Here is a 27,638-nt window from a genome sequence, read left to right as displayed (position 1 = left end):
CCACCTGCACTTTCAACTGGACCACGGCCAATCAGAGAGGTCCCGCCCCTTACTATCTCTGATTGGTTTAGTCCACGATAGGGGCATAATGTGTGTCTGTTGTTGACCACAGGGAAGGTTGCAGTTTTTTTTGTTGTTGTTGTTTTTTTGCTACCCGAACAGTTGGTCGCACAGGTGCAACCAAATTTTTTTATTTTTCTTTTAGTCGCACCACTGAAAAATTTGGTCGCATTTGCGACCAAATTGGTCGCACTCTAGAGCCCTGTTAATAAATAAAACGATACTTTTTTAAAACAACAGAGGGCATAAAAAGGCATGAGGGGCACCCCAGAGCCAATAAGTTATGTAGTGAGGTAAGGGCTTTGGTTTAGGAAAGCAGGATCTGAATCCCGCTGGAGCTGTCATAGCTCTTGCAGCCTATTGCTGTGAGGCCCTCTGGCTGTACTCCTAGAAGCACTAATGAGGACAATTACACAAGGACCATTTATACTCTCTCTGCATTCATATACACAGTAACATGCAATAATAAAAAATAAAAATAAAAAAAAATTGCAGAGCTCTCCCAAAGACTCTCATGCAATGTCACCAACATGCTCAATGGACAATTACAGACACAGGCACACACAGAAAATCATAAGGTAAACAATGTTGGTAAAATGTAAAGAGACCAAGACATGGTGGCCAAACAGAGGGACAAACAATAAGCAAAGCTACAAAAACAGAGGAAAGCAGAAAGAATGAACAGTACTTTTCCCCCTCAGCCTGGTGGTGCACAGCACAAGGAGGGAGGGAGTACTGCTGTTGGCTGTGGATGTAACAGTATTTGAATAATCTCTCCAGGAATGGAAAACTGATTAATCCTCGCAGAAGGATCCTAGGGATGAGTACAGCAGTTGGGTTTCAAAGAAGAGATAGGGGCAGGGAGGGAGGAAGAGGCTAGGAGGGGAAAAGTGTAAGACCAAGAGAAAAGGAAAGAGAGAGAACAGGCAGCAATTCAAGACAAAAAGGCCCAATTGTCTCCTTTCTTAACTTGCTCCACCACTCTGCCAGCTGATACTCTTCATCCCATTTTATACTCAGTTCAGGGAGTTCCACGCTGTGTGTTCAGTTACTTCATAGTTTGGGGACAAACAATAACACATTATATACTAATTTCAATAAGACCAGCTATAGATAATGCAAAACATGCCTTTAAAGCATATCTACTGAGCCATGTTATCAGGGCGCCAGCCAACTCGAGGTGATAGTGCCTCTGTTCTCCTTCCCTCCAAGACGGCCATATGAATAGAGAATTTTAAAAATGCTGTTACCGTGGTAATCCAATTTTCCAGCCCCAGTTTGTGGCTTGGCATGCTTATATAAAAAAGGTGGGGGCAAAAAAAAGAAAAAGAAAAAGAAAAACGAGAGGCGAGCTATATGTACATAACAGTAAAAGACAACCAGTCAGACCAAGATTGGAAAATGTAGTTTTTGCCATTGTTTTTGTTTTGTTTTTTGCGGGGGGAGGGTGCTAGGCTAAACCAACTTGGATGATGTCTCATCCGTGTTTGGTGATGCTGTGGACAGAGTACAATGAAATATCTGGGTCAAAAAGAAGCTGTTCTGTGCTTCTCTGCAAAGCCCGTCCTCATCATTCTTCTGCTATGAACAGAGAGCAGCCTCTCACTCGTTAAAGTCTCTGTTCGTGTTGGCAAAAAGCTCTGCACCAGTCTATCGAAGTCTGCTGATGCCTGGGTTTGTGTGTGTGTGTGTGTGTGTGTGTGTGTGTGTGTGTGTGTGTGTGTGTGTGTGTGTGTTTTGTTTATTTCCTTAGGGCACTAAGAATAAAAATCTGCATGCAACTCAGACCTTTACTGTGTTAAAATTAATTCATAAACGTCACCTGGTCCATTATAAAAGCAGTGCCATGAAAAAATGTCCTGGTTGCTCATTCAGATTAATGGAGTATGTGCCTAAAAGGAGCTAAAATTATGGTGATAAGTCAGCTAATCTCTCAATAATTACATACAAATAACTACACAATAAACATGAGACTGACCAAAACTTCACAACAGACATGCAACAGGGCTGTTACTGACATACAACATTCAGTTAAGAGAAACTGTGTGTGAAGAGGAATTAAGCTGCAGCTTCATTAATGCTAACCCCTAAATGTGATATTCTGGGTCACATGCAAATGTACAAATTCAATTAAAGTATTACAGACAGCCAGTCGGAGTAAAGCATGACCTGAATGGTGTCTATTCATGGTGCTGTGCCACAACATATAATTTGTGATAGCACTGATACAAATTTTTTATGTGATATAAAAATGTCATATCATGACCTAACTGCATAGTGCGTGCAATAACAACACAAGATTGGGCAGTAAGAGCAACATGCCTGGCGACAAATGAGTACCCAAAATGGAGCTAATTGGAAAATCTCAAAAACTAAGCAAAATAAACAAAACAAACAAACAAACAATCCCCCCCACCTCCCCACCCAAAAAAAACCCTCACTAATTCACACAATAGATCACAAAACATGCATAAAAAGCTACAGATAAAGATGGGAACTACACACTTGTTTCAGCACTTGAGGCAAAAAAAACAAAAACAAAAAACACATACCATCAAGCACAACCAGACTATGGAAATACCAGCAGCTGATGATGTGCAACCCAAATGTAAACAAATTACTTGCTGCTGGAGCACTCGCTAGCTATACTCCATATGAAAGAGAGCAAACGGCAGATAAAAATTACTGATGTGACAACATGATGGAAAAGCAGGTTAAAGTTCCGTTAGTTTTTGTTAAACTAAAGCATGAAGCATTATTTTGTACTTTAACTTAAAATTCTCAAGGGAATACAATAAATTAATTAATTAATAAAAACACTACCTAGGCTACTTTTGTGCTTAGGTAGTGTCCTGACTTATGCTGTGTTACTGGATACAATATTGCACTAGAATGCTGTTCTTGCTGGCCTATTTCAGCCAACTCACACTTGAAATTAAGAATTGCGTCTTCAATGACAGTTGAAAACCGCCTTCATTTACTTATATTTATAAATGCTTAAATACTTATGCCCCTTTTCCTACTCATATCGACTCGGCACTGTTCTCCATGGTTTTCCATTGGGTCATAGTACCTAGTACCAGATACTGGATTGTAATAGAAAACCAGTCAATCCGAGTACAGTCCATTTATTCTATTTTGTACAGTATTTTATTCTGTTTTGTATAGTATGTTATTCTATTTTTATCTGATTCTATTCTATTGGTTTTTTTTTCTTAATGTTTAATCCTCTTAACTTGTACTGTCCACTTTCTGCCACGACCAAAACATTTCCCATGTGTGGGACTAATAAAGGTTTATTTTATCTTATGCCGTGGCAATCCGTGGTGAGTCAACCCAAGTAGGTACTACTGGAAAAGGGTTTTAATGATCAAGATAAATAAAAATACTACCAAATAAGTTTTCTAGCAATCTATCCTGGCAGTGTTGTTGTTTCACCCACCCATCCATCCATATTCTTCCAATTGTTCAAGTGTGGAAGAAGATCTAAGCACCAATTTCTTCATGGATATATCAAGTAGTTTCCAAGCATGCTGAGAAGCTTTGTCTTTAGTATGTCGTGGATCTGCACCAGGGTTTCCTCCTAGTTGGAATAAGACACACTCAGGAGGCATCGTAGTCAGAGGCCCAAACCATCTCAACTGGCTCTTTTCCATGTGAGAGTAGTAGCAGCTTTACTCTGAGAGTCCGTCCCAAATTACTGAGCTTCTCACGCAATTTCTTAGGGGGATCCCAGCCAAACTTCAGAGGATACAAGAGGAAGCTTGTATCCATGATCTTATTCATTTGGCCACTGCCCACAGGCCATTTTTGAGGGTAGGATTAGAGAATGCCCAGTAAATCGATGGCATTCCATTCACATTTAACTCTCTTTACCTCAACCAACCAACCATATCCCTGTCAATCCATCTGTCAAACTTTCCACTCTCCCCCCACTCATTAATAAGACTCCACTTAAACTCCTCCACTTGAAGCAGAAGCTCAATCCATTTTTTCTACTAGAGAACCATAATGTTTAAATTAAAACATTTCTGTATTTTGTTTGCTAATGTATACATACACAAAACAATTACAAATGTATTAAAGTGGTACATTTATTTTTATAAACCTTTAGAATGAAGTACACCTTTTACCAAATGCTCCATCATCTTCTGAGTAAGATTTTCCTAACTTATATCAACAAGCTCAACATGATATAACTACTATGAAAAATAGCTACAGCATGATCGAACTGGTGGAACGAGAGAATGTTTGCAAACAAGTGTAACCCACTGCCAGCTGCTCTTCAGCATGACGCTCTTGAATATCAATGTCTGTACACTCTGCGTCATTCACCTGTCAGGTATGGCATGTGTCGGAAGTGATCCCCTGACATAAAGTGATGAAAAGACGGATGCAGAGAAGTAGTTGGCAAATGCAGCTGGTATTACTACTTGGAGAGGAAACAAAATTAAATTATTCCAGAATGTCAGCAAGAAATTGGGTCAGCAATTTTATTTTGGTAAAACATCTATTTGGGGATATTCAAGATGCTCAGAGTGAGCCAACTTCATAAAAGAGAGACATCAATAGGACAAAGTATAAATGGGTGGTACGCAACATAGGAAGGAAATGATGGGAATAGGGTTGCTGGCTACTGTTTGCGCTGTACTCCCTGTCGCCTATCTGCCACTGAATCATTTCGAAGTCCTTCAATCTGTTCCCTGCCCCCAGCTAGACACGATGACCCTTCTTTCCTGAGTGCATGCAAGTAAAGGGTTTAGGGTTGAGAAAGGGAAAGAAAAGGAGCCCAGACTGCTGCGCAGGGGATATTATGTTGCTCTTTTCTCCAGCAACTTCTAACAGTGTGTGTGTACATCACAAACTCCGCAACTGGCTTTTTCCATGTGGCCATGGTATATATAGATATATGCGTCTATGTACCTAGGAGCATCGGGGGAGCTCGACAACAGCAAGTTCACCAGCCAGCCAACCCTTCGACGCAGAAAGCCACACATCACTTTGAGCAACAGCTGAAGCCACATTTAAAAAGCCAAGGCAGTCCCCTTTCACTGGGGAGTGGAAAATCACTGTCACTGCATCTTCTCCCCTCAAACATGCCCCCTGCAATGATTCACAGACTGAATCGATAGCCAGGATCTGGCCTGGTTTCCACCACAAGGCCACACAGGTCATCAAGCAGGCACTCCTAAGATTTATATCACTTGCATTTGCAAAAAAAACATTTAGTCACCGTTTTTCAAAAATTCTTGCCAGAGGAGAGTATTTTGGTCTAAATAACCCAAAATGTGATGTCCACACATGGACGCCAGGTCCTAGGAGGTTAAAAGAATCATTCTGGAAACGTTGCAGTAATGTGCTGGGCATGGGTTGCTGATTCAAACCCCTGGCCTGCAAGGAAGAGTTTGATGTAGTGTTCTAAGTGGCCCAACTTCATTAATCCTGGCCCTGGACTTTATAACTGCTCCAAACTCAATAGCCATTAACTCATGTGGCAGCAATGGAGCAATGTCTTTATGAAGCAGCTGTGAGTTAACAAAGCGGCTGTTTGTATGTGTGCTTGGAAGCCACGGCTTTCTCTCTCTGCAAATGAGAAGAATCACGATAGCCTTCCTTTGTTGGGAGCACATGAGTGTTGTGTAAACTGTGGCACAGAAGCTTAACCTCCTCACAGGGCGAATACTCAGAGCTAACTGCAATACATTCTCCCTGACTCTGGAAGTGAACTCTTCTGGGGAAACTTTGAGTAAACCTCTGAGCAAAAAAGCTACTCATGGAAACCGTGTTTACTTTTTCCCCTTGACATCACACGCATTACGTGCACATGCCATAGCAGCACTTCAGAGAGCGAGCGAGCGAGTACAAGAGGATACACTCTGACGCAGATACGCACAATGCTCATGAAAACACACTCTCACAAGTTAGACGGACGACCACAGCTTCTCAAGGCCCCAGAGCCAAAATGGCACTATTATTAAGTTCGGGTATTCTTGAGATAAGTAAAGTGCCATTAGTAGGGTTTTACCAAGATGAAGAAACCAGGCCAAAGTGCACACGTTGGGTACTCTTCATGAGGACAGTGCTGACAATAAGGACACACAGCCATGAATGTTACTCATTCACCTGACTTCCAGAGACCAGTTAATACGTGATCTATTAATCCTACTTATGGTCAACTCACAACAAATAAAAGCAAGCAGTAGCACGTTTATTTGGAGGCTCAGAAGAACAGAAGAAGAATGCTAATCTCAGATTGCAGTTTTTTTGTCTTTCTAACCCACCAGAACACCTGCTGACCAAAAAGTGATAGCTTATATTTCTGATTGGTATTCTTCTTTTGACTTTGTGAAGTTACTGCAAGCTGTGCTCCCAGGATCTATGTGGATTAGTGACTTGTTGAAGCCCTGTGTGTGTCAACATACACTTTATAAAAGGCCACAGAAAATGTCATGTTAGAGTGTTGTCAGGGTCAATAGAAGCTTAACCACAAACTGACATGCTGTTTTGCCAAGAAAAACAGTGTGGACTGTGTCGCATCAGATCCAGCACAGACAGACACACAGTTTCTGTCAAGTTAAACAGGAGAGTCCCAGTGTGAGCCAGTTAGCATGCAGAGCAGGGCAGTTAAAAAAAAAAAAAAAAAAAAAAAAAGCAGGGATGCACCATTGAGCACTTGATGCAGAGCTGGTGATTCAAATAATTAAAATAAAATATGGTATCTTTAATGGTTAAACAACATGTTAAAGACAGTCCATGTCTTTTAGGCAAGGATGCTGTTCCTGCACATCAGCACCACTACGCCTAATTTAAAAAGCATCAAGAAAGTGACAGTCTACAGTTCTTGTCTTTTTTGAAACACTGTAATTACTGTTGACCCACACAGGCAGCTACCAACCCCCTGTTTCTAACTGCAAAAATGCTTTCAGCTTAATCACCAGCCAAACATGCAGTTTAACTCCCAAGGAAGTGATCGGGAACACAAAACACACAAAGAGTAGGAGTCAAAGGTTAAACAGAGTTAAATGAAATCTTTGGCCAGGTTATTTTGTAGCAGTATAAACACCCGCTAAAGTGTATATCTCAACTCAGCTATGCAATACACAATGGATTTCACCAACTCTGAAGCCCTAGCCCTGGGCCTTTGTGGATTAATAGAATAAACCATGCCTCCAGGGAATTTCTCATCCTGCAAAGGAACCACAACTCCAACATCTTGGACTACACCTGGCAGTAGTGCTCCTTCTGTGTCTAAGATTTGAGGAGCGCTGAGACTGCTGCTGCAAGGAGCTTACGAAGGCTAGGGAACAGAAACAAGACTAGCATCAGCAGATGTTGAAGCCCATGGACAGGTCGAGAAGATCACACAAGAGACAAGTGTTTCCATTAATCCACCATTTATTTGGCACAAAATATTTGGTTATTAAGGTGCAAATTAGCCTTTGAGCCTTGCTTTCACTATGCAGTTGCATCGACTCGTTGGTACAAAGTCTCCTGGGAAAATGAGGGCTCAATTGCACAACCAAGATAGGGAAATGGCGGCGCATTAATTTTTTTTTTTTTAACCCAGCGTAACTGCGGTCACTTTACCTTGCAAAAAAAAAGGAAGAAGAAGGTTGACAAAGAGGAAAACCAACAAGGAAGCATTTTGCTTTTTTTCTTACATGGCCACATGTTTGCTCTAACAACTTCAGGTTATGCAGTATACAAATACTGCTAAATGGTTACAGTTCGTTAGCTGCCCCACTCTTCTCATTTTCCTTGTAGTCCACTCATCCCTCTCCTTTCCCTTCACTTAAAGCAACCCAGAGGATAGATCTGCCTTGCATCTGCCAAATGACTCTGCTGCTTATAAGGAGCTTTGATAACACACTTGCAGCAATGAAACTGGCCTGACAGCCGAAGGCGGATGCTCAGTTAACACGAACATTTATTGATTAAATGTTCTAATTGTTATTTGAACACATTCAAAAGAAGAAAGACAATTCAGGCATAAAAGAAAGACCAGAAAGAACAAAAAATTATGATTTGATCAGAGCCAATTAACGTGTTCCTCAAAAGAGCTTGTGGGCCATTCCAAGAGGAATTAAGCTTCACAAGGTGATTTGTCTATCCTGTGCGTGGTGCAAACACACTAAGTTAAATTGAGCTGTCTGCAGCATTTAAAGAACCTGTTAGAATCGCCTTCCAATTGCTGGGGGTGACTAAAAGCTAGTCATTTTTGTCGTCATCATCATCATTACAATCCGCTCTCTTGGTAAACAGTGATTACGAAGCCACCAGAAACATTTAACAGTAGCATCAGGTTACTACACAGCATGCAAATGAGCCCATGCCTGTGGGCCTATATAAAAACTAAGCTCAGAGGTAATATGGATGCAAGATACATAAAGAATGCAAATAAAAACTCTTTAAACAATCCAGATTAAAAGCACCCTTGTTGTTTCTTCAGTCTAATTTAAGTGTTCAAAGATCATTTAGGCTGGCAATCCTGGTGTGAGAGGTGCTGAAAGCCTCACAGTTAGGAATGGTGTCAGTATGTGTGTTCATTTTGTTCACTGAGTGATGAAAGCCTGTCACTCTTCACTGCACTACCAATCATCATCTAGAAATGGCTGCAAGGGGAAACCAATTCTTTCAGGTCTTACAAAACTGCACTGCTGGCTTTTGACATTCACACACACATACACACACTTTGACACGTTGCGATACATCATATAGAGTGTTGAACATGTGTCACTTAGACATGCCCAAACACAAGCCCACAGGAAGTCTGTCACTCACAAGTGACGAAGATAAAGGCAGAAAAAAACAGAAGAAAAAAAAAAGAAAAGAAAAAAAGAAGTGGCAGTGTGAGAAGACTATAAATGAAAAAGAGAGGGGCACGAGAGAGAAAGACATGCAAAAAAACTAATGAGTCAAGGTCATCTCAATAATATAACTGTTTATCCCAACAGTGCTGTTTGTAAACGGAAGGACAGTGGCACTTAGTGTCTGTGTGTGTCAGGAGCAGTATTTGTTTAGCAGCAGGAGTGATGAGAGGATGGAGTGGAAGAGGAATTTCCTGCTGCGTGAACAGACATACAATCGCTACACTGCCCTGCTGACCAGGCCAAGACACACAGGAACACACGTATCCATGATAAAACAAATAAGTAACATACACGGGGACAAGCCATTTTACAGTTACCTCAACCTGCCTGTCAGTTTGGTTGATTTAAACTGAATGATGATAAACTAAGAATAAAGACTGACGTCTCCAAGGATGTCGTTCTATGAACTACCTTTAACTGACTTTCAAAGGAAAGGGTATCAAACAGTCTGATGAAAGGCAGGCTGTACTGACGTCAGGAAGCCAACCAAACAGGTCTTCTGAGTACGGCTGCAAATGCAGCTGTAGTAATTACTGCAGCTGTATGAGCTGCTCACTTATTTTTGGAATTCTCTGCACGTATCTGAGCTCCACTCTTTGTATCCTGGTTGGGCTATTTGTCAAGTTGAGGATGACGGTAGAATACCAAATTACGTAACAGATTAAGGCAGACTGCTGGTGCTGCCTAGCTATTTATCTAGCACATTTATGGCTGTGGTTTTTGCTCAGACAGGGGTGGAGCAGAACTTCATTTCTAGAATATGACACTAACAGGTTGTACTTTGACTGTTCAATGTGTACTCTACTACTTAAGACTATATTGTGTTACTCAGCAGTATTATCTAAAGTCTGGAACTGTGCTGTGTTAGCCATGTGCTTAAATTAGATTCCCAATCAGGTTGCTAACTCTGGAAGCACAAGGAAGGTTTCAGTTTTGGTCAGTTTTATAGCTATGTTAGTTTAAGGCTGGACTATGAACTCAAGCAGAGTCAGTAAGAATTAGATAATGAAAACTTAACTCAAAAATCCTGATTGCTTTTATTTCAGAGAGATTAATGATTATGCAGGAATGGCAAAACACTAAATCCATAGTATACTTTGAGTACCAGCACCCATTTGGGACTGTGTGCCTTCTTTTGCCCAAAAATGGACGCCTCTTGTGAATAAGCCTGTAAAACAAACATAAGAAATGATTTCACCGTGTCCATTTGCACAGCCAACGTGCCCAGGTAAACAAGCCATTCTTAAGCAGCTAAAAACTGGAGACCAAAGCCATTTCACATTTTTAGATTGGACCCCATTTTGGATCTGATGATTATAAATCATATTTGAAGGGTTGTACAGATCCTGGATTTTTTGTTTTTGTTGTTTGTTTTTTTTACACTAGCCAAAGAGAAAATAGATGATGTCATAACCATCAATGCAGAAAAAAAAAGACCAATGCAATCAGTTGAAGCGAGTTTAGATGAAGTAAAACTGTGCAAGGCACATGACTGAGGTGTAGGTGTTACTAAAGAAAGCTGTGCCAAATCACACAGCTGATGGATGCACTATTGCTTGACGGCCTGAACTTGACTTTCCAAAATTAATTGATTTTGAGGAACTGAGCTGTACACGTTTCAGCACTCAAACTATTTAACAAGGAAGTAAGCCGGGGTTTTTTTTTTGAAAAAGCAAGGTAAGGACAGCCCACCACTGTCATGTCATATGAGAAAACCAGGATTAATAACAGAGACAGACGTCAAGCCTTTCCCTCCATGTCCACAGACAGAGTTGGAGCAGCCAAGCAAGCAGAGAGAGACATGGACAGGCAAGTAGGCAAAGACTGCAGAGCTTCAGAGGATGGAAAATTACCAGGGCTCCACAATCAGCTGGGCACCTTTGATCAGCAAGAGCCCAGGCACCAATTACTGCCGGATAATGGGCAGCTCCTCAGAGGCCTGACGAGCTGCAGGCAGTGTGGGCACAACGGGTCACTGACCACCAGGCAAACGCCTGGTCAACAAGGCTCACAGAGCCAAAAGCTGATGGTGGCCCTCGCTGAAATGCTGCATGAAGGCGGCCAAACAGAGAAGCAGCACAGCGAAGCCATTGTTCCCCTCCTGCCGACTCAGCACACTGGCACTCTCACAAGCCAGACATCCCTCTTTGCAGACCGCTCAGTAGTGAAGGAAGAGAGCTATGGTTAGAGTGTGTGAACCTGCTACGCCACATGTCGTAGTTTTTCCACATACTGCCCCCGTGTCTGTGCTGACACATACGTAACATATGCAGAACAAATGTGCACACGCATGCTGATCAAACACCTGTCCCCGTAACTGTGGTAAACAAAACGCTGCAGTGCACAAGGCACCACGAACTGCACAATGATGCAACGTACATGAAACACATTCCACGCTGCCTTCCTGCCTGATAACCTATTCCTACGCAGGAAAAAGGCCAACCTGCCTGTTCCTGACTTACTACACGTTATCTAAGAGGAATGTGGACTGACAAAGATATTTAAACCAAACTGTGGCATTCAAACACGACTCTTACATTTTTTCCCTTTTTTTTCCTCTTACTCACACCGATCGCTGCAAATCAGCAGTGATTTAAAAACAAAAAACAAAACAAGTGTCTTCACTTGAAGCAAAACATGATATTCAGCTCATTAATAATTGATGTCTTTCTTGTGCTGGGGAACGTTCATTATCGATTAGGCTACGCTAGAGTGGTGGTGCTTGTTGTGCCGATCCTCCCTCCACTGTCCACAATACAGCGGTCTGAAACAGTTCTGACCACCACCAGAAAAAACTCCTGCAGTGGTGCATTAGAAGAACAACTCAGAAGCATCTCCGATTCCTTTGCTTGTTCATACCATACTGTTATCTAACAGAAATCCCAGCAGCAGCCAGCAGACTTTGGATGAGGCACGCTGCAGTTATACAACAGGCAATGCCGGTAAAAGCAGACCCATATGGGCCAGAAGGAGCTTCCCTGTAAACCAAGAGTTAGAGGAGGAATTTGTTCACTAAGCAGCAACATCTTAACAGACGAGAGATGTTACACTGGAGGAAAAGAGCTCGTTTATGAGGCCGTAAAGGAGACAGCTTTCGAGACCGGTATCAATGTCATATTTTCGAGCTGATTTCAGAGATGTTTCTTAGTGTTGATACCACAGCTGTACCTCATTTCACATCTTAATTCATTATGTTGCGTGCAAACAGATGTCTCTATAAAAACAGGTATTTTCATTAAATCAGGCAAGCAACACCTCAGAAATGCACCAGTGTTTAATGCTTTTTACCTCCACACAAAAATAACCAAGAATAAACATCAGCATACAGGATTATTTTATAGATTTATGATTTATATCACACGTACAAGTTCAAGCTTCAATAGCTGTCAGGTTTCAATCAATGCTATTCTATGAACACACTCTATAAAGTAACTACTGATTAAGATAACAAAAAACAAACACTTATGTGTTTGATGATGTGTTAATGATAACACACCAACTCCATTAGGCAAGCCTTCGCACCACTACTATGGCTTACTATGCTTTCTTTGACTTGCCCCCATCCAGCATCATAGCGTAGTGTATTTCTAAACACAGTTCTGCTGAGATGACAAAATTTGTGGGTGCAAAGGAAACTCTTATCAAGCACAGTAAAACAAAGGGGGAATTTCAAGTAAACTTGGGAATCAATAACATGACAGCTATTAGATTTAAAACTGTAAAAACAATTATTAGATCCTGATGTACAACAAAGCACGCAGAGCACATTTTGGCCATTTAGGCCGTACGCTGTGGACGTAAAAATAATGCAGTTTTTTCCTCCCATTTTGTATGCAAGGAGGTTTTTTTTATTCTGTGGCACCAACTTTGAATATTTTGTTGGGTCATCTTGCTTTTTCCCGCTGCATCATCCAGCAACCACTGTGGTGGTTACCAGGAAACTAGTTCCACAGCAACCTTGATACATCAGGGTGACCAGAGGAGGCGGGGCCAAGAAAATCCATGACTATTGTGCAGATTAGGCAGAACTACACTAGAAGCTGCCTGCAGATGGTCACAGTATGCAAGAGAACAGTGCAACTGTTACCCATGCTATGGACAGGCAGTCATTTGGCATAAACACATATCACTTAGTGTTAAGACAAGTAGTAATTACACCAACCGCGCTCTCAGTTTACGTAGTTCATACACAGGAACTGAGAAAGGGATGCACAGCGGTGGTTTTACAAGATCAATACCGAAACCTGACTTTGCATCAGAATCTTTTGTCACATTATAAGCTGCTGAAGTGTTAGTTTAGGTGGCAGACAGACACTTTTCCAGTAGTAGATATTCATAGTAAAAATAGCTGGAGATTCAAATAAGAAAGTCAATGTGTCTGAACTCCTGAAGCACAGGAGCTCTTCTCTGAGCTCTCTATGGTGCCAAGGGGAGAGGATTTAGCCAATATGGCCATCTCGGGTGTGAAGCTCTTGTTGTGAGAACAGAAGCCCCACCCACCTGCTGTTCAAATCTTCCATCTGAGAGGGGCAGATAATCAGAGGATGGGAGGATATCTTATACGCAGGCTGGAAAGGAGCTAAAAACGTCTGGTTCAAACACTTATACAAACTAAGGAGCTGCACCAAGGCAAGATAAATATGGATTATTTTGAACTATAAATCATACTAAGCTATATTAGTCCAAGAACAAAAACACACCTGTAAACGAGCATTACAGTCCCCCTTAAAAGGTAAATACCATCTAGAAAAGATCAGAAATATAAAAAGCTCCTTAAATCCCAGATTGAAACCTCTTCCAGTGGCTATTTTTATACCTTATCCGATGTCACTGTTGCCTACTGTTAACATTTTGGTCATTCCAATCGTTGTGCTTTATAAATAAACATCTCTTTGTGAAGCAACAAGCACCACAGTTAAAATACTTACACGTCTTAGCACTAACTAGAACTGGTTACTCCCAACCTGTGAGATACACTAGCGGTCACTCCATTCTGGGTCACTCATAATTAAAGCAGAGATCAGAGGGCTGAATAAAGCATGAGCTGTTCTAGTCCAGGAGGCTCAGGTATCACCATTACAGGGGCCTAGAGAGGGACAAAGGAGTCCCTGAGCCCCATACCATACCAAGGGAGGAGTCACTAACCTGAAAGGCAACTCCTTGCATACAGTGATGCACCCCCAACCCTCCTGGCCCTAATCCATAGTTTCAACAGCCAGGGCAAAATGAGGAGCTCAAAGCCCTTTGCACCTAATTACAAGCTAAAGATATTGTCCCTGATGGGGACACTTTAGGAATTGAGTTCAAAGCAGTTAAACACCATCCAGGGCCCACCTTACACTGGGGTTTTTTTTCCACTTTCTTAAAAGAGTGCTAACAAAGCCAAATGCTGCCACTAAGAAACAGCCTACAGATACAAATACTGCACGGTTTGCATAAAACAGGGCAAATAAAAGTACTTTGAACCAGAGAGAAGAAATGTGATTTGAAAAACAGCCACAAGAACTTCAAACACTATTTCTGTTAATGTGTAGAAACATTGAGACTTATCAGTTCTACCAGTTTTATCTTCTATAAAAGAGGAAATTCCTGTTGAAGTAGCCCATAGACTCTGTGTACTATGCATATATTTTGTAACTGCAGCAGTTGCACTAATACAGTTATTGCTCCAAGTGACGGGAAATTACTTCGTCACCTCTTGGACATCAGGTGCAATATGTATATATGTGATTACAATAATACATTTACAATGAAATGACTGTATTTTTGCATTGGCTGAGAGAATCACAATACTAAAAACAAGGTTTATGAGTGGTAATAACAATGCAGCAAATAAACATGTCCAACAAACAGCAAACACAGAAGTTCAAATCAACTCCACACATCCTATTTTAGGCTACTTATGTTGAAATGGGGTCAGCGGCACATTTGAGATCCTGCTTCTAAAACCTCTCCTCTGGTTGAATCCTCTCAGAGTGTCTTTGCTGGATCTAATCCAGCAGAGAATATGAAGCTAGCAAGTGTAGACACTCTATCGATTCAAAGGCATCGAATCCCACATGCACCTGGATGTTGACCTCCTTTTGTGAGGGGGACCATTAACATACAATGGACCTTTTTACAATGCTTCCTTTTTGTGGCATTTATTATATACACGTCAGTTTCTCTATGCTTATTCAAAGCAGAAGAGTTCAATTTGGTGGACTGTATTCATCTTGTGTCACACTGTCCAATTAGAGTTTATAAATAAAAGCTTACAGACTGCAAGCAGCATTCTTAGGGAGCAGCATTTTGGTACTTGTAAAACAGGAGGGCGTCAAAACACATTCCGCTTTAGCGTTTGATGTTAATGAAAGCATTGTCTGCATTGTCGTGTCATAATCTCGCACATCTACATCATCAAAAGACCCACGCGTTTGGATAACATTCTCACGCCTGACGAAAAATCACTTGGAAGAGAATCGGGTTTGCAGGCATCTCGGTGAAGATGAGTTTACAAACCCTTTTTCTCGCATTCCCACGCAAGTCAGCTTTAATAAGTAAACATCTGAGCATTTCATTTAATGGGTGCATCACTACCACCAAGAACTGATGTTGACAAAAAGCACAGGATATGGATAACAACACTGAAACTGGCTCAGATGACACATACACATCACCCTGATCCAGACTGTTTGACGATAATGTGAAAACAAAAAACATATCTGCTATATCAGTCATCTCTTAATGACCAAGGTAACGCTGGACTGAATGCTAAGCTGACAGCGACATTCACTCTAATTTCACCATGAGCAGCAAGAGGCTCAGCTATCACTCTCCTATCAGGGTCCTATCAGGGTAAAGCTTTAGACTGCATCGTCATCATACGGCAACTTTATCTACCTGCAGTTGCATCACTACTCAGTATTCACATGTACGACTCACTGCCAAGTGTAGGCCCCGCCTTTGAGAAGAGAGCAAAATGCTGAGAGTTAAAGCTAGATTCTCCCACAGAGTGAATCACAGAGCCCAGGACAGAGACTTGCTCCTGCATTCTCCTCCTCTCCCAAACAGCTGACAGACTTACACAGTGGGTTTGGTGGCTGGTAGCCAATCTTGCCTCCCTCATCCTGTGAGATGAGCTAAGCCTTCCCTTTCAAAATTTGGAGGAAAGAAAAAATCTCATCTCCCTCTGTAAGGGAAAAGCAGCAGTCCCCCAAAAAGAACACAAAATGAGCCTTTGGAGACTGCTACACACATAACCACAAAAGGGTCTGTATAGCCAGACCTTACAGAAGTCTGCATGTGCATTTTAAGGCTGAGTAATTTAGAGACCACTAGCAAAAAATATTGACAAAAATGACAGTCCTGGTGATTTTCCTCAGAGTGGAGGCTAAATTGTCTTTGATGGGTGCCAAAATGTTGTAAATGCAGAACAAACCCTGGATAAGAGCCGACATCAAACTGCATCTCTCTGGTCATTACTCTGCTACCACTAGGGATGAATAACAATAATGACACTATTTCTCTTTCCTGTATTGCTTTTATAGAACATTTAGGATTTGTTACATATGGTAAATAGAATTAAGACTACCCTGTTTGGGAATTAATCCATTGATACATCCAGTTCAAAATCACTGTTAAAAATATACATTTGGCAGATCTTTTTTAATTGTTTTGTTTTTATTTTCTGCCCTAACATTCTTTTTCTAACCCTTATCTAACAGGTCTACTGCTTCTTTTAGGTCTTTAACACACCATCATTAAACATTTAGCCTGTGCAAAACTGACATGACACAACAGATAACTATCCCCTGCCATCACTAAATGTCATCTTCCCTGCAGATAGCATGACAGCAGTCAACAGCTGATGTGCAAGCACTCCTAATGTCCTCTTCACTCACTTTAATAGGTGCCCCTGATCAACTACTCCTTAATTCAAACAAATGATCAGCCAATCACATGGCAGCAACTGGGAGAGCTGGTTAACAAGACCAAGTTCAAACTGAGCATCACAATGGGGAAGAAAGGTGACGAGCACAACACACAACATGTCCAACCTATGAATCTCTGCCACAAAGAATTTCTGTTCTCAATGAAAAAGGGAGTCAAACCTGGCACTAGCAATACCTAGTAAAAAGTATATAAACTGAATAGCACTTGACTACATCCCCCACTGCTGTGAGCACTCTGAAACCGAGTGCTAGTATTGTAAGCAGAATAAAATAAGCAATGCAGGACATATTTTGAAATTTTACTATAATCTGATATTTACAGTCAGAATAACTGGATTTCAGCACCTCTCCTCGACCCGTCAGAGGGTTGCGTCTGTGTTTTCCAAACAAAAACAAATAACTCATCCTGTGTATTATTTCAGGTCACAAATTACATCGCTGCTCCAATAATAAAATGCCTAATGACAGAATCCAAATAGAATTAGCGTCCAATAAACAGGATGTTTTCAACCGTATGGTTGTGCTGCTGGGGCTATCACACAATCTATCACATGGTTATCTTAGTACAGTCTCCACGTGGAAGGTAATCTGACCACTGATGGTTATCTGATCATGAATGGCAGACTTCTTGATCTCTCTTGCAAGAAAAGATCCACCTGCCATATAAGACGATCTAAGACACATTATCACACTTCAGAAACATTCCGAGTGCTAAGACTCTGAGTCACAGTCTGTATCGTCATGGCGATCAACCTGTCTGGATGGATGAGTGTTAAGAAGACTCACCTTTATTGTTACAGAACACTTTTTGAGGGGGGCGGGGGGGACAAACTTGCAAGTCACTAAACTGCCAAGCTACCGATTAATACCATTTGTAAGGATGGTATTACACAAGCGAACCGTGTGATAGGGTGTAAGTGAATGTCGTGACAAACCGTGTGCTAGGAGCAAGCTATCCGATGAGCTTAGGTCATTTTGCTGAATAACGTCCATCCCCCTAAAGTTATCCAGGTAACTTGAGAACGCTACTAACGTTAGCCATACCTCTTAAACACCTTAGCTTATTCGGCAAGGCAGAAGCAGATATTTTCTAACAGGAAATAAAGATGTTAGACAGCTTAACACCATCTATTTTGTCCCTGCTTGTGCTATTTTGTTAGGTTAGCAAGAGCGCTAAACGCCGTGTTAATGGGAGCTGCCATAGCTCCGTGTGCCGCATCAGAGAGGCACAAGCTAGTGTTGCTTAGCTCGGTGAGCTAACAAGCTTCACCGGGCATGCTTACCAAAGTGCACACAGCCCACTTTCAACCTACCTGCGATCACCGCTGCGACCCTGCAGATTCCCCGTGTATGCCGTCACCAGTGTATCACGAGCCGTGCCCTGCCAAAATAATTCAAATTCCACAGAAAGTGTCGGGAGAGACGCTCGCAGTCCAATCGCTTCAGCCACCGCCGCTGAATGGCTGCTACTCAGAGCCTCAATCAAACTTCCTCCTTAGCAACGGACCGCCTCCGCGTGACCCCCATTGGCCGGCGCGTGTACATCGAAGGTGATCGATGGTCGATAGTGCAACCTGGATCGAAGCTGAGTTTCACTCTTTATGCTGTTCGTCTCGTAGTTATTAAGAGAAGCAGGCGTGAAAGCACATTGTAAGACACCGCTTCTGTCTATCGGGTTTAGCTTCAATTAAGATGCACCTGTAAATATATAACTACTATAATCTGACTTGAAGAGTGTGTGATGGATTATTGTTACAATTAATAAATTGTAAGCAACACTTTACTTTTCGTATTTTGTTACAGTGGGGCTGGTTTCTATGTAAGCAGGTATCAAACTGTATGCATATGTTTCTCATTAAGTTTTCTTGTATTTCATACATTAGTGCTATTTTCCTCTCAAATGTAGTACGGTATGTAAAGCACCATTGCAAACGTTCAGTTGCACCACTTTTAACGAGCACCTTCATTACAAATTCATTGTCTGGGTGATATGCAAATATAACCCTGTCAGTGAGGTCACTCCTGAAACGACAAAAAATTAGGGCAACAGTGCAGTGCCATCCCGAGTTTCACCGTAATCATCCTTCCTGTGTAGGCCATCACGTTCTCACAACGAAGCTCGTTTAAATGAGTGAAACGTGTTTCTTTCCATATATATCCAGTTAAAGGCTTCCTCCACTCCCGCTGTCTTCACTGACCCCTTGAAAAGGCCAGAAGTTTATCAGCATAAAGTTGCATTCCTCGCATACCTTTAAAGCCTTGTAAGCTGCAGTGGAGCTTGTATTGTGTCCTCAAAGGTTATAAAACCAACAAGGAGGGAAACAAAAAAAACCTTTGGTTCACAAAGTTGTCAAGCCTGTTATGCAGCCTTGCACAGTATCTTTAATAATCATCACAGTGCCCCAGCAGTGACCTCCCAGTCTCCAATACGTTGTTAATGCCGATCTTTTTTCCCCTTAATTATCTAAACTCTTCGAGAGTCTTTTATTTTATTTTTAAATTTATTTAAATTTTGTATATCTAGTATTTTTACCACTAGGTTCCATCAATGAAGTTACCAACGTTATAATGAAAAAAAGTTAGCATATTATGCCCCCTGGTGGTCACTTTGTGTGAGTAATGAGTGGTGAACGGTTTCAATCATGTCGCAATGAGTCTACAGATTTTCCCACTTACTGCGTTGCCTAATTAAAAAGATTATTTATGCACACATTGAAGCTAATCATGGCCCTTACTTTTAAAGGGAATACACTCCTAATTTCACGCTGGCCCCAAGTAATGGAATAATCTACTGTCAGCATCTGAAGAACTCCATTAAACTACTTGATTTTTTTTGCTGTATATTAAAAATATATATACTTTAAATAAATGTCTCAAATATAATGGACTTAAAAGGGGAACTGCAATGCTTTTCTTTGTATATTTAAATGGATAATTTCAAATAATCTGGTCAGAGTATGTGAAAGTAATGCCTGTGAGCCAAAACCTCAGTCCATTTCAGACTCACTTTAGCGTTTGTTATATCAAGGACAGGGGATAGTCTAAAAATGGTTATGTTAGGCACTGAGTTCAAACAACCACTCTTTAAACTTTATGTTTGAGAGGGGCAACCAATGACAAATAAGAAGGCTTAAAGTAAGAGAAGCTAAACCAGTTGTTTGGCTTCACAAAGGAATAAAATTATTACTTTTAACTGTGAATCATGTAAATCTACTCTAGCAGATTCCAAGGATACAAATGAAGTTGGAAATGGCTACAATAAGCCCCATGTAATTATTCGGATATCCATTGTGAATTAGGATGCAAACATGTACAATGCAAAAAAAAAGGATTTTTGCTGTTTTATAAAATGATGAAAAGAGCAGTGATGGTGCAGTAATCCCGTTTATTATTCAAATGACTACAACAGCAATGTCTCCATTACCACGTTTTATTTTTTCAAACAACATATAGAGAACTTTACACAAAACAAGCCATTACCTGCTTTAAATATTTACATAAAACTTTGTAGAGACGGAGAAAAAATAAAACCATTCTTTGGGTCTGACCATGCAAAACAATAAATAATCTTCCTGACAGTGCTTCGCATGGTGGTTTCAAGACTGCCATTCAGCAATAACAATTTAAAAAAAAAATTGTTTTCAGATTTTAGTTGACTGCACATAAATCTGCCCTGGTCCACACAGTCATCAGACATGCTTCAGCAGCCCAAAAACCTCAAGACTCAGAGTGGGTCAAGTGCAAGTCAGCATATTAGCAACAGTACATTATGCACTCTTTCGTTTCGGGTAATCTTCACTATTCCAGATTGAAGCAACACATAGACCAGAATAGATACAGAAATGAAAGGTGGGATGTGTGACAGTTTTTTGTGAAAAGCGTAGATTACTCAGAAGAACTAAAGCATCCTGGAAGGATGAAGCACTGTACACAGAAGACCTTAGATGTTTTGTTCAACAGGGTCTTAAAATGTTTTCAGCGCGCTCTTGTCCCCAAGACACAATGAGCAGGAGCTAGAAGTTGACTTCAAGACAGTAGAGTTCCCACTACTTTTATCCTTCAGCAAGGCGACAAACAGTGTGCAGACGTGATACCCCAATTCCTTCTGCAGGCTGGGTCCAGAATCTGCTCCTCCCTCTCCCTCTTCCCATTTGCTGTGGCTCAGGTAATGACTTGTGGCTCCCAGGACTGGCTGGCCATCTGGGGGCGACACTGTAAAATGACTGGAGGTCCCATCGGGGTTTGACTGTCCAGGCAGAGGCCACTGACCATGTGCTGCAGAGCTGTGCCCTTTGGCTTCCACTTCTGTAAAGACCAAAAAAATCATTTCATGCTGGTTTGTTAACAGATGTTCGTGCACATTGAGTCATTCCTGTTAATCCATTGCTCATAAATGATGTGCATCAGCACAGGAGGTTCATGTTAGTAGTGAGAAATGAACTGAGTCAGGGGTGGATTGCAGTAATCACATGAATGACTGACTTTCTGCACCCTTGGTGGAAAAATCATTGTACAGCCAGCTGCAGAGCACGGCAGCCTGCCATCCCACGAGAGAAGAAACAATTTATTTCTGCTGATAAGATGTCCTGTGTAGGGGCCATTTTCAGTCATGTGCATATACTGTGTAAAGTTATTTATTTTTATACCTCAGGAGACTTAAAGGGGCTTCAGATGTGGATATAGATTTGTGAGAAAGTAAACTTTTGTTTTTACTTTCCTTCCCCCACCTCCACCATTCTTTGCCCTCAGATCACAAGGTGTCTTGAATCAATCTACATAATGAATCTAATCTTTAATCGTAGATAACAGAGACTCAATTTGTTATTGCATTTCTCAGAGCTAAACATTAATTCAGAACATCTATTCTCATAAATAACTTAAAATCAAGTAAAGAATCTGGCATTTCAACTACTTATTACTTTTACTTGAATACATGTCATAGAGAATGACTACATTTACTCAGGATTTTAAAAACAAAATATGCAATATCATACCAATAAACTACCCAGTAAATTTGCATAAATTTACAATTGATTCTTTTTGTACACGATTACCTGATCTTTTTTTTTTAATTACAAGTATAATGCACAGTCATGTGACCCAAGTCTGAGCAGTTCAGCAATATTCTTTTTTCACTAAAACAGTTGCAAAGCTGGTCATTCATTTTGTTCATTTCTTTTTTTACAGATGCACTATTCTTGGAGTCAGTTTGCACTGTGACATTTCAAAACAATCCTAATTTTTCCAGTACTGGGCTTACAGCCCCTCACTTCATACACTGTCTTAAACAAGCCATTTTAGCTACATGGGAGGGGCTACTGGCTTACAAGCAGCGAGGACATACATCAACACTGACATAATACAAAGCCAGGTGTTGATTCCATAAATCGAATATTATTTTCTACCTTCACAGTGTGTAAAGCAAATCTGACAAGAAATCTGAAAGGAAAGCCTGCCAGAAACACCTGTCCCTCAGGCAGGATGTCTACAAATCACCAGGCATAACTGGTTCCTTTATTGGGTCACTGAGTAAGTACTCAGAGCTGAACTGACTGCCAAGTACAGATATCAAGAGCCACATGGAGGCTTATTAAAATTTAGAGGTGAATGTGGGGTTAATCTTCAAATCCCAGAGAGAGCGCATCTGTGTATGCACGTGTTATTACACTGTAACTACTAGAAGAGTTTGCTCAGTCAGAACTTTTGTTTAAGGAGGAAATAATATGTCACTGCGCCAATGCATCAATAAACAGGAGATTGTGTAATATGCAGCTGACACCATTATTTTGTGATCTGTTGGCCAGGGAAACTCAGAGTATTTGATTACATTTATTCATTTTGGCCTTGGCTCTAAACAGCTTTTAGACGATCATCGGATCTGATATCACCTATAAAGCCCTAAACATAATGAAATTCTTTCAGAATTGTTGAAAGATTTGAAAACTGAAAATATCAAAAAGACATTCATGGCAGAAAGGTACAATATTGCCATAAACGATTTCAGACGGTTGTTTAATGTTGATATTTATGTTTTTATAAAGGCTCCATTGTCACTTTATGCCTAGAGTGTTAATTATCTTCTGTGCAGCAAAGTCAAAAACACAAGTATTATTTTTCTTTCTCTGGGATTAAAGCATCAGGACAAAGAGACCAAATGTTTCCCACAGCAATAACTGGTTTCTTGTTGATGGGCATCCTCCCAAAAATACTCTCAAAGGACTTCGATGGGCCAGCTGAGAGATGAGAGGAAAGCCTGGCAAGAATCCGGCACATGGTTTGAGTTAATAACTCCCTCTTTAGTGTCATAAATCACCGTGCAGCCAACTCCATTCCCCCTGGGATGCGAGCATTAAATAATCACAAAAAGGAGAACAAGGAAGGAACGGGGTGGGGTCTGAAGTTATGGGAGCATTTGTTCTACTGCATCTATAAAGTCAACTACTCTTATTTGGCAGGATCTGCATCAGTGCAAAACTCAGATTGTCTCAGCCTCCTGGCATCATCGACAGGCGGGCTGCTGAGCATCTGCGCTGAAACCATCTCTTATGTCCAAATCTTTTATGTTCGACTTCAGGTCTGCGAGTGGCACATCAAGCATGAACAGCTTGATGCCAAAAGTGAAGTAACCTTCTGGAAAACCTAAGACATTAGGTTAACGGTGACTGGCAGCACAAGATTAAAGCATGTCCTGTTTCTTTTCTTAACCCTTAGTCAACACAAAGACAATTGCACAGTGTGTGCTAAATGTCTGGACACCACCGAGCTCAAGATAAATATGCTCACCTATGTTATCCTTTAAAGCTATTACTATAAAGCTTTTTATTGATGAACAGCTAAAGTGTCCCTCACTGACTGGTAGCACAGACTGTTTAATTTGCTATGACCGATCCACAGGCAATAGTAGGAAAAAACGCTTTAGTCCAGTTCTTTATGGCTCTGAAAGTACAATTTGATCAGCTAACAGTATTTCCTCTTACCTGTCTCGGCTCTTTTGTATTGCAGGGCTCCATCTTGACCTTCGACCCCGCTGTGAAAGCAGAAATTGCCAGGCAAAGGTCCTGCTGCCGGATCAGCGGCTCTATTAACTCCCATCTCTGCAAAACACAGAAAATGTATGACTGCTATCATCTGAAGGAAGAATGTGAAATAGACCGGTGGTTCTTAAACTGTGGGGGTGGGCCCCACCGATACAGAGTGGTGCCACTACAGGAATGTTGTGGTGACCATGTTAAAAATATGGAGTTTAATTTAAATGTAGTCTTTAATAATGCACTTTTACTAAACTGGTAAAAATGACACCTGTGCATCAGGCACTTTGCTTCAGTGGGTTATGGATTTCCACTAATACGAATAAGAAATCCAATTTTATGCCCAACTTGTTTATAAAGATGCAGTTCTGGGACAGATTTAATTTAATGGGACCATAAGTGCAAATTCTGCACACTCAAAAAACTCAAGCACACCTTTTAGTTTATTGAATATTTAAAGGAAGGATCTCTTGCATACTTCAAACAATATGTACCAGTGTTTTTTAAGAGCAAGTCAGGCCACATATGGATAATTTAGCAAGCATTACACACACACACACACACACACACACACACACACACACACACACACACACACACACACACACACACACACACCTATATTAATATCTACAATTCACTGTTTACAAATTGGGCTGGTGAACAGCAGCATAGAATTTAAAAAGAGTTGCATTTTGCTGAGACAGCTTTAATAGAACTCAATTAGAACCAAAAATGAGAGTGTGCAGGATAGAGTCTGATGTATTTCTAACAATAACTGTGAGCCACAATAAATCGCCCTCTAGTGGCAAAGTCCTGACCTGCGACTGTGGCCTGTTGGCTCCGAGGCCCCTACACTCTGCCAGCCCGAGGCCGTCGGTCCCACGGGTCTCCAGACATAAACCGCCCTGTTTCAACACACTGGACACTGCTTCCTGCTCAGGGACCCTGTAGGGAGCCAAGAGAGAAGAGACAGGCGCAAAGCCAGTGAAAGGTCTTATTTCAACAATAAAGAACAGATGGATTAAACTGAGTAACTGAATTGCAACGCTAAGTAATGTGCATCATTTCAACATGTTCTGAAAACGATATACAGTTACACTCTGAGAGACCAGACTTATTTGGAGCAGATACAGCTGAAGTGGCGAGGGAGTAGCTTGAGAAAAAAAGCTCGTGAGATACAAGCTGATAACCCACTCAGAGGTTCCCACCCAGATCGTTTATATTTAGATGACTGGCTCTGAACTTCGGGGTAATGGCACCTCGAGGGGTTTTGAGATTACTTCAGGGGGGGAAAAAACACGTTTTATCTTAAAGGAAACAGAGCTTGAATGTTATTTCTGCTTCACCAGAGCCTCTTCCAGAGATCAATCAGAAATAAACATAGGTAAAAAACATGATGAGAACATTTCCATTTCTTGGATTCTAATGGTGTTTGGAAAAGTCTTTGTCTCTCTTGCATAACAGATAATTCAAACCAGATACTAAAAAGTGATCCACAACAACTTCTATGATGCACTGCATAAATAATGTATATCTCCACTGAAAAATGGATGTTCCCCGTGGAGAGTCTGACACTATGACTCAGTTTTCATATCCATCTGCTGATGGAAAAAGTTTTTTCTATGATAGTCATACATATGACCTCACACATGAGGAAAAAGAATACTAGTTTTCACACTAGATATTTTCCAGTCATTGCCAATCGAATCTGAACTTTATAAGTGCAGAAAATGCAGAAAGTATCGTGCCAGTTAATCTTTTAATATCGACTCCTTTAAGTGTAAGTACAGTAATTAATGAAGCTTATGCATATGTTCAATAAGGGACATCTGCAATCACTCAGCTGTCTGCTTCCTAAGTGTTTGGCTCCTAGTCTATTCTTTACATCACTTCAATTTCTCCACACTGTCAAACTCAACACTAACATGATTATTCATTTTACATCATGGGCCAAGTACAACCTTCTTTGATGTTAAATAGACTGGACCAAAGAAACTCCCCTTTCTGTCAACCTAACTATACCTTAACTAATCATTGTGAAAAAAATACATTTCTATTGTAGGTAGTAAAAAAAACAAGGATTCTTCTGTCATCTAATAGTTTATTTATTACTTCATTACTTTGGTGTAGTATAAATAACCACAGGGGAGGTTTTTATTATTAGGAAAAGTTGTAAAAGTACAAAGTTTATGACTTCCACTGGGTGGGATTGAAGTCTTGTGTTTGACACGCCTGCTCTTGTCCAATCATTTTCTTACCTGCTTCCTGTGAGCCAATCAGCTTCCATTCTATATACTTTAAATCTCTTTTGTCATTCTGTCTTTCAGGCTCTCATTTGTGCAACCTGTCTTCTTCCCATCTCTGCCTCACCCGGGTCACTCAGAGCCCCGTCGAAGCCTCCATCTTCATGCTCACCACCACTAGAGTCTACTAGACTCCGGGGCTCCTGTCCTAATTCCTGTCACTGATAGGATTCCATTCTGCCTTGATGGATCATCGGCATCTAATTACCAAACAGCTAAACTGAATTCTGTGTCTCAGTAAATTGTGTTCAGTTTTTCCAAATGATTCCTCCTTACTGAAATATTTTTCTGTATGTGATAGAAAATGTTGCAAATTGCACTTTAGTTTTTTGTGTTCCAATGCTGTGCCATTGAGGGAGAATAAAACGTTAACCTAGTTACCTCAGCTCGGGATAGACGTTCTCCATGTACCAGCGGAAAGGTTTGCAGTTCAGCTTCCGTCGCAGCGCCAGACGGTCTGTGATACTGCAAGACCAGATAACAAGAATATTTAGGGACAAAGAGAAATAATGTAAAGAAAACACATAAAAAAGATAAGGAGGAGAGAATGAGAAAGAAAATGTGGATTTAACCTTGTGAACCTGCCATCAACAGCTTATGGAGTATGAATTACAGACTCAGCTAACACAGGTTTTCTTTAAAATGTTAAACCAGTGTGTGTGGGTGTTTTATTTACTGAGTTTTTTTTGTTTTGTTTTGCTTCTTACTTCTTATATTTTTGCATTTTTACTGGTGTTGGGCCTTTTATACAAAAGGAACAGAACTTGCAGGTCCAACAGATCTGACACTGACAACAGTGTTGAAACGTCATTGTTCTGGTTTCATCTATCAAATGTAAGGGTTTGTTGTCTTAACTGGGCCACCTTGGATTGAGTAACATCATCACAGGCATTTTAAAATTATTTTAACAGAACATACAAATCCCCTGAATAATCTGTAATTAAAATAAATAAATGTTAGTTGAAGTCTCAGTGCATGCAAATTTAAAAATTGGTGTGCAAAGCGTTTTTTTAATACTTGCGTATAAAACTTGGTACTTTATAAACACCTTGGAAACTCAGGAGACACAGAATCATTGTATTAAATATAAGCAAATATGAGCAAGGAGGATGACATTATAGCAGACAAACCTGCCGAAGGCTTTTCCCTGAGCCGACGGCCTCGCAGAGTAGTAGTACTGTTTATACTCATCCATCCACACTTCAGCGGCCCGACGGGTGTTCCTGCGTGGACAGAGACACAACACCTGCTCAGACACAGTAATGACAGCGCTGCCAGCATTCCTGCAGCCAGCTTTAATGACAGCGCTATGCTTCTGGAGCCTTCATACGTCAGCTATTCACTGCAGCTCCTCTACAAATATTATTATTAAGAACAATGATGTAAAATAAGGAGCTCTGCGGATGCTTTCATAGTTCTCTTACACACTCATCTCTCACT

The 27,638-nt window shown here is 40.9% G+C and overlaps 2 protein-coding genes across 8 annotated transcripts in view; both read right to left on the bottom strand.

Annotated features, from left to right (window-relative positions):
- numb (NUMB endocytic adaptor protein) overlaps nucleotides 1-19,132 on the bottom strand; it is a 45,837-nt gene extending 26,705 nt beyond the window's left edge. For 6 of the 7 annotated variants that reach the window (XM_005736756.1, XM_005736761.1, XM_005736758.1 and 3 more), the window contains exon 1: nucleotides 18,178-18,365. The gene's annotated coding sequence lies outside the window, so the exon portion shown is untranslated. Of the gene's footprint in view, nucleotides 1-18,177; nucleotides 18,366-19,113 lie in introns of those variants that run through there. The other variant, XM_005736757.1, reaches the window with a different exon arrangement.
- Nucleotides 19,133-20,229: 1,097 nt separating this feature from the next.
- Nucleotides 20,230-27,638, bottom strand: part of galnt16 (UDP-N-acetyl-alpha-D-galactosamine:polypeptide N-acetylgalactosaminyltransferase 16) — a 36,546-nt gene continuing 29,137 nt past the window's right edge. The window contains exons 11-15 of the mRNA XM_005736755.1: nucleotides 27,329-27,421; nucleotides 26,580-26,663; nucleotides 24,714-24,840; nucleotides 23,842-23,958; nucleotides 20,230-21,169 (exon numbers count right to left, since the gene is read on the bottom strand). Coding sequence (XP_005736812.1) covers nucleotides 21,026-21,169; nucleotides 23,842-23,958; nucleotides 24,714-24,840; nucleotides 26,580-26,663; nucleotides 27,329-27,421 — 565 coding nt within the window. The 3' untranslated portion in view covers nucleotides 20,230-21,025. The remainder of the gene's footprint in view (nucleotides 21,170-23,841; nucleotides 23,959-24,713; nucleotides 24,841-26,579; nucleotides 26,664-27,328; nucleotides 27,422-27,638) is intronic.

Source organism: Pundamilia nyererei, unplaced genomic scaffold (assembly GCF_000239375.1).
Source record: "Pundamilia nyererei isolate P.nyererei 1_Seehausen unplaced genomic scaffold, PunNye1.0 scaffold00070, whole genome shotgun sequence".
NCBI lineage: Eukaryota > Metazoa > Chordata > Actinopteri > Cichliformes > Cichlidae > Pundamilia > Pundamilia nyererei.
This window is presented reverse-complemented; position numbering and strand designations above follow the sequence as displayed.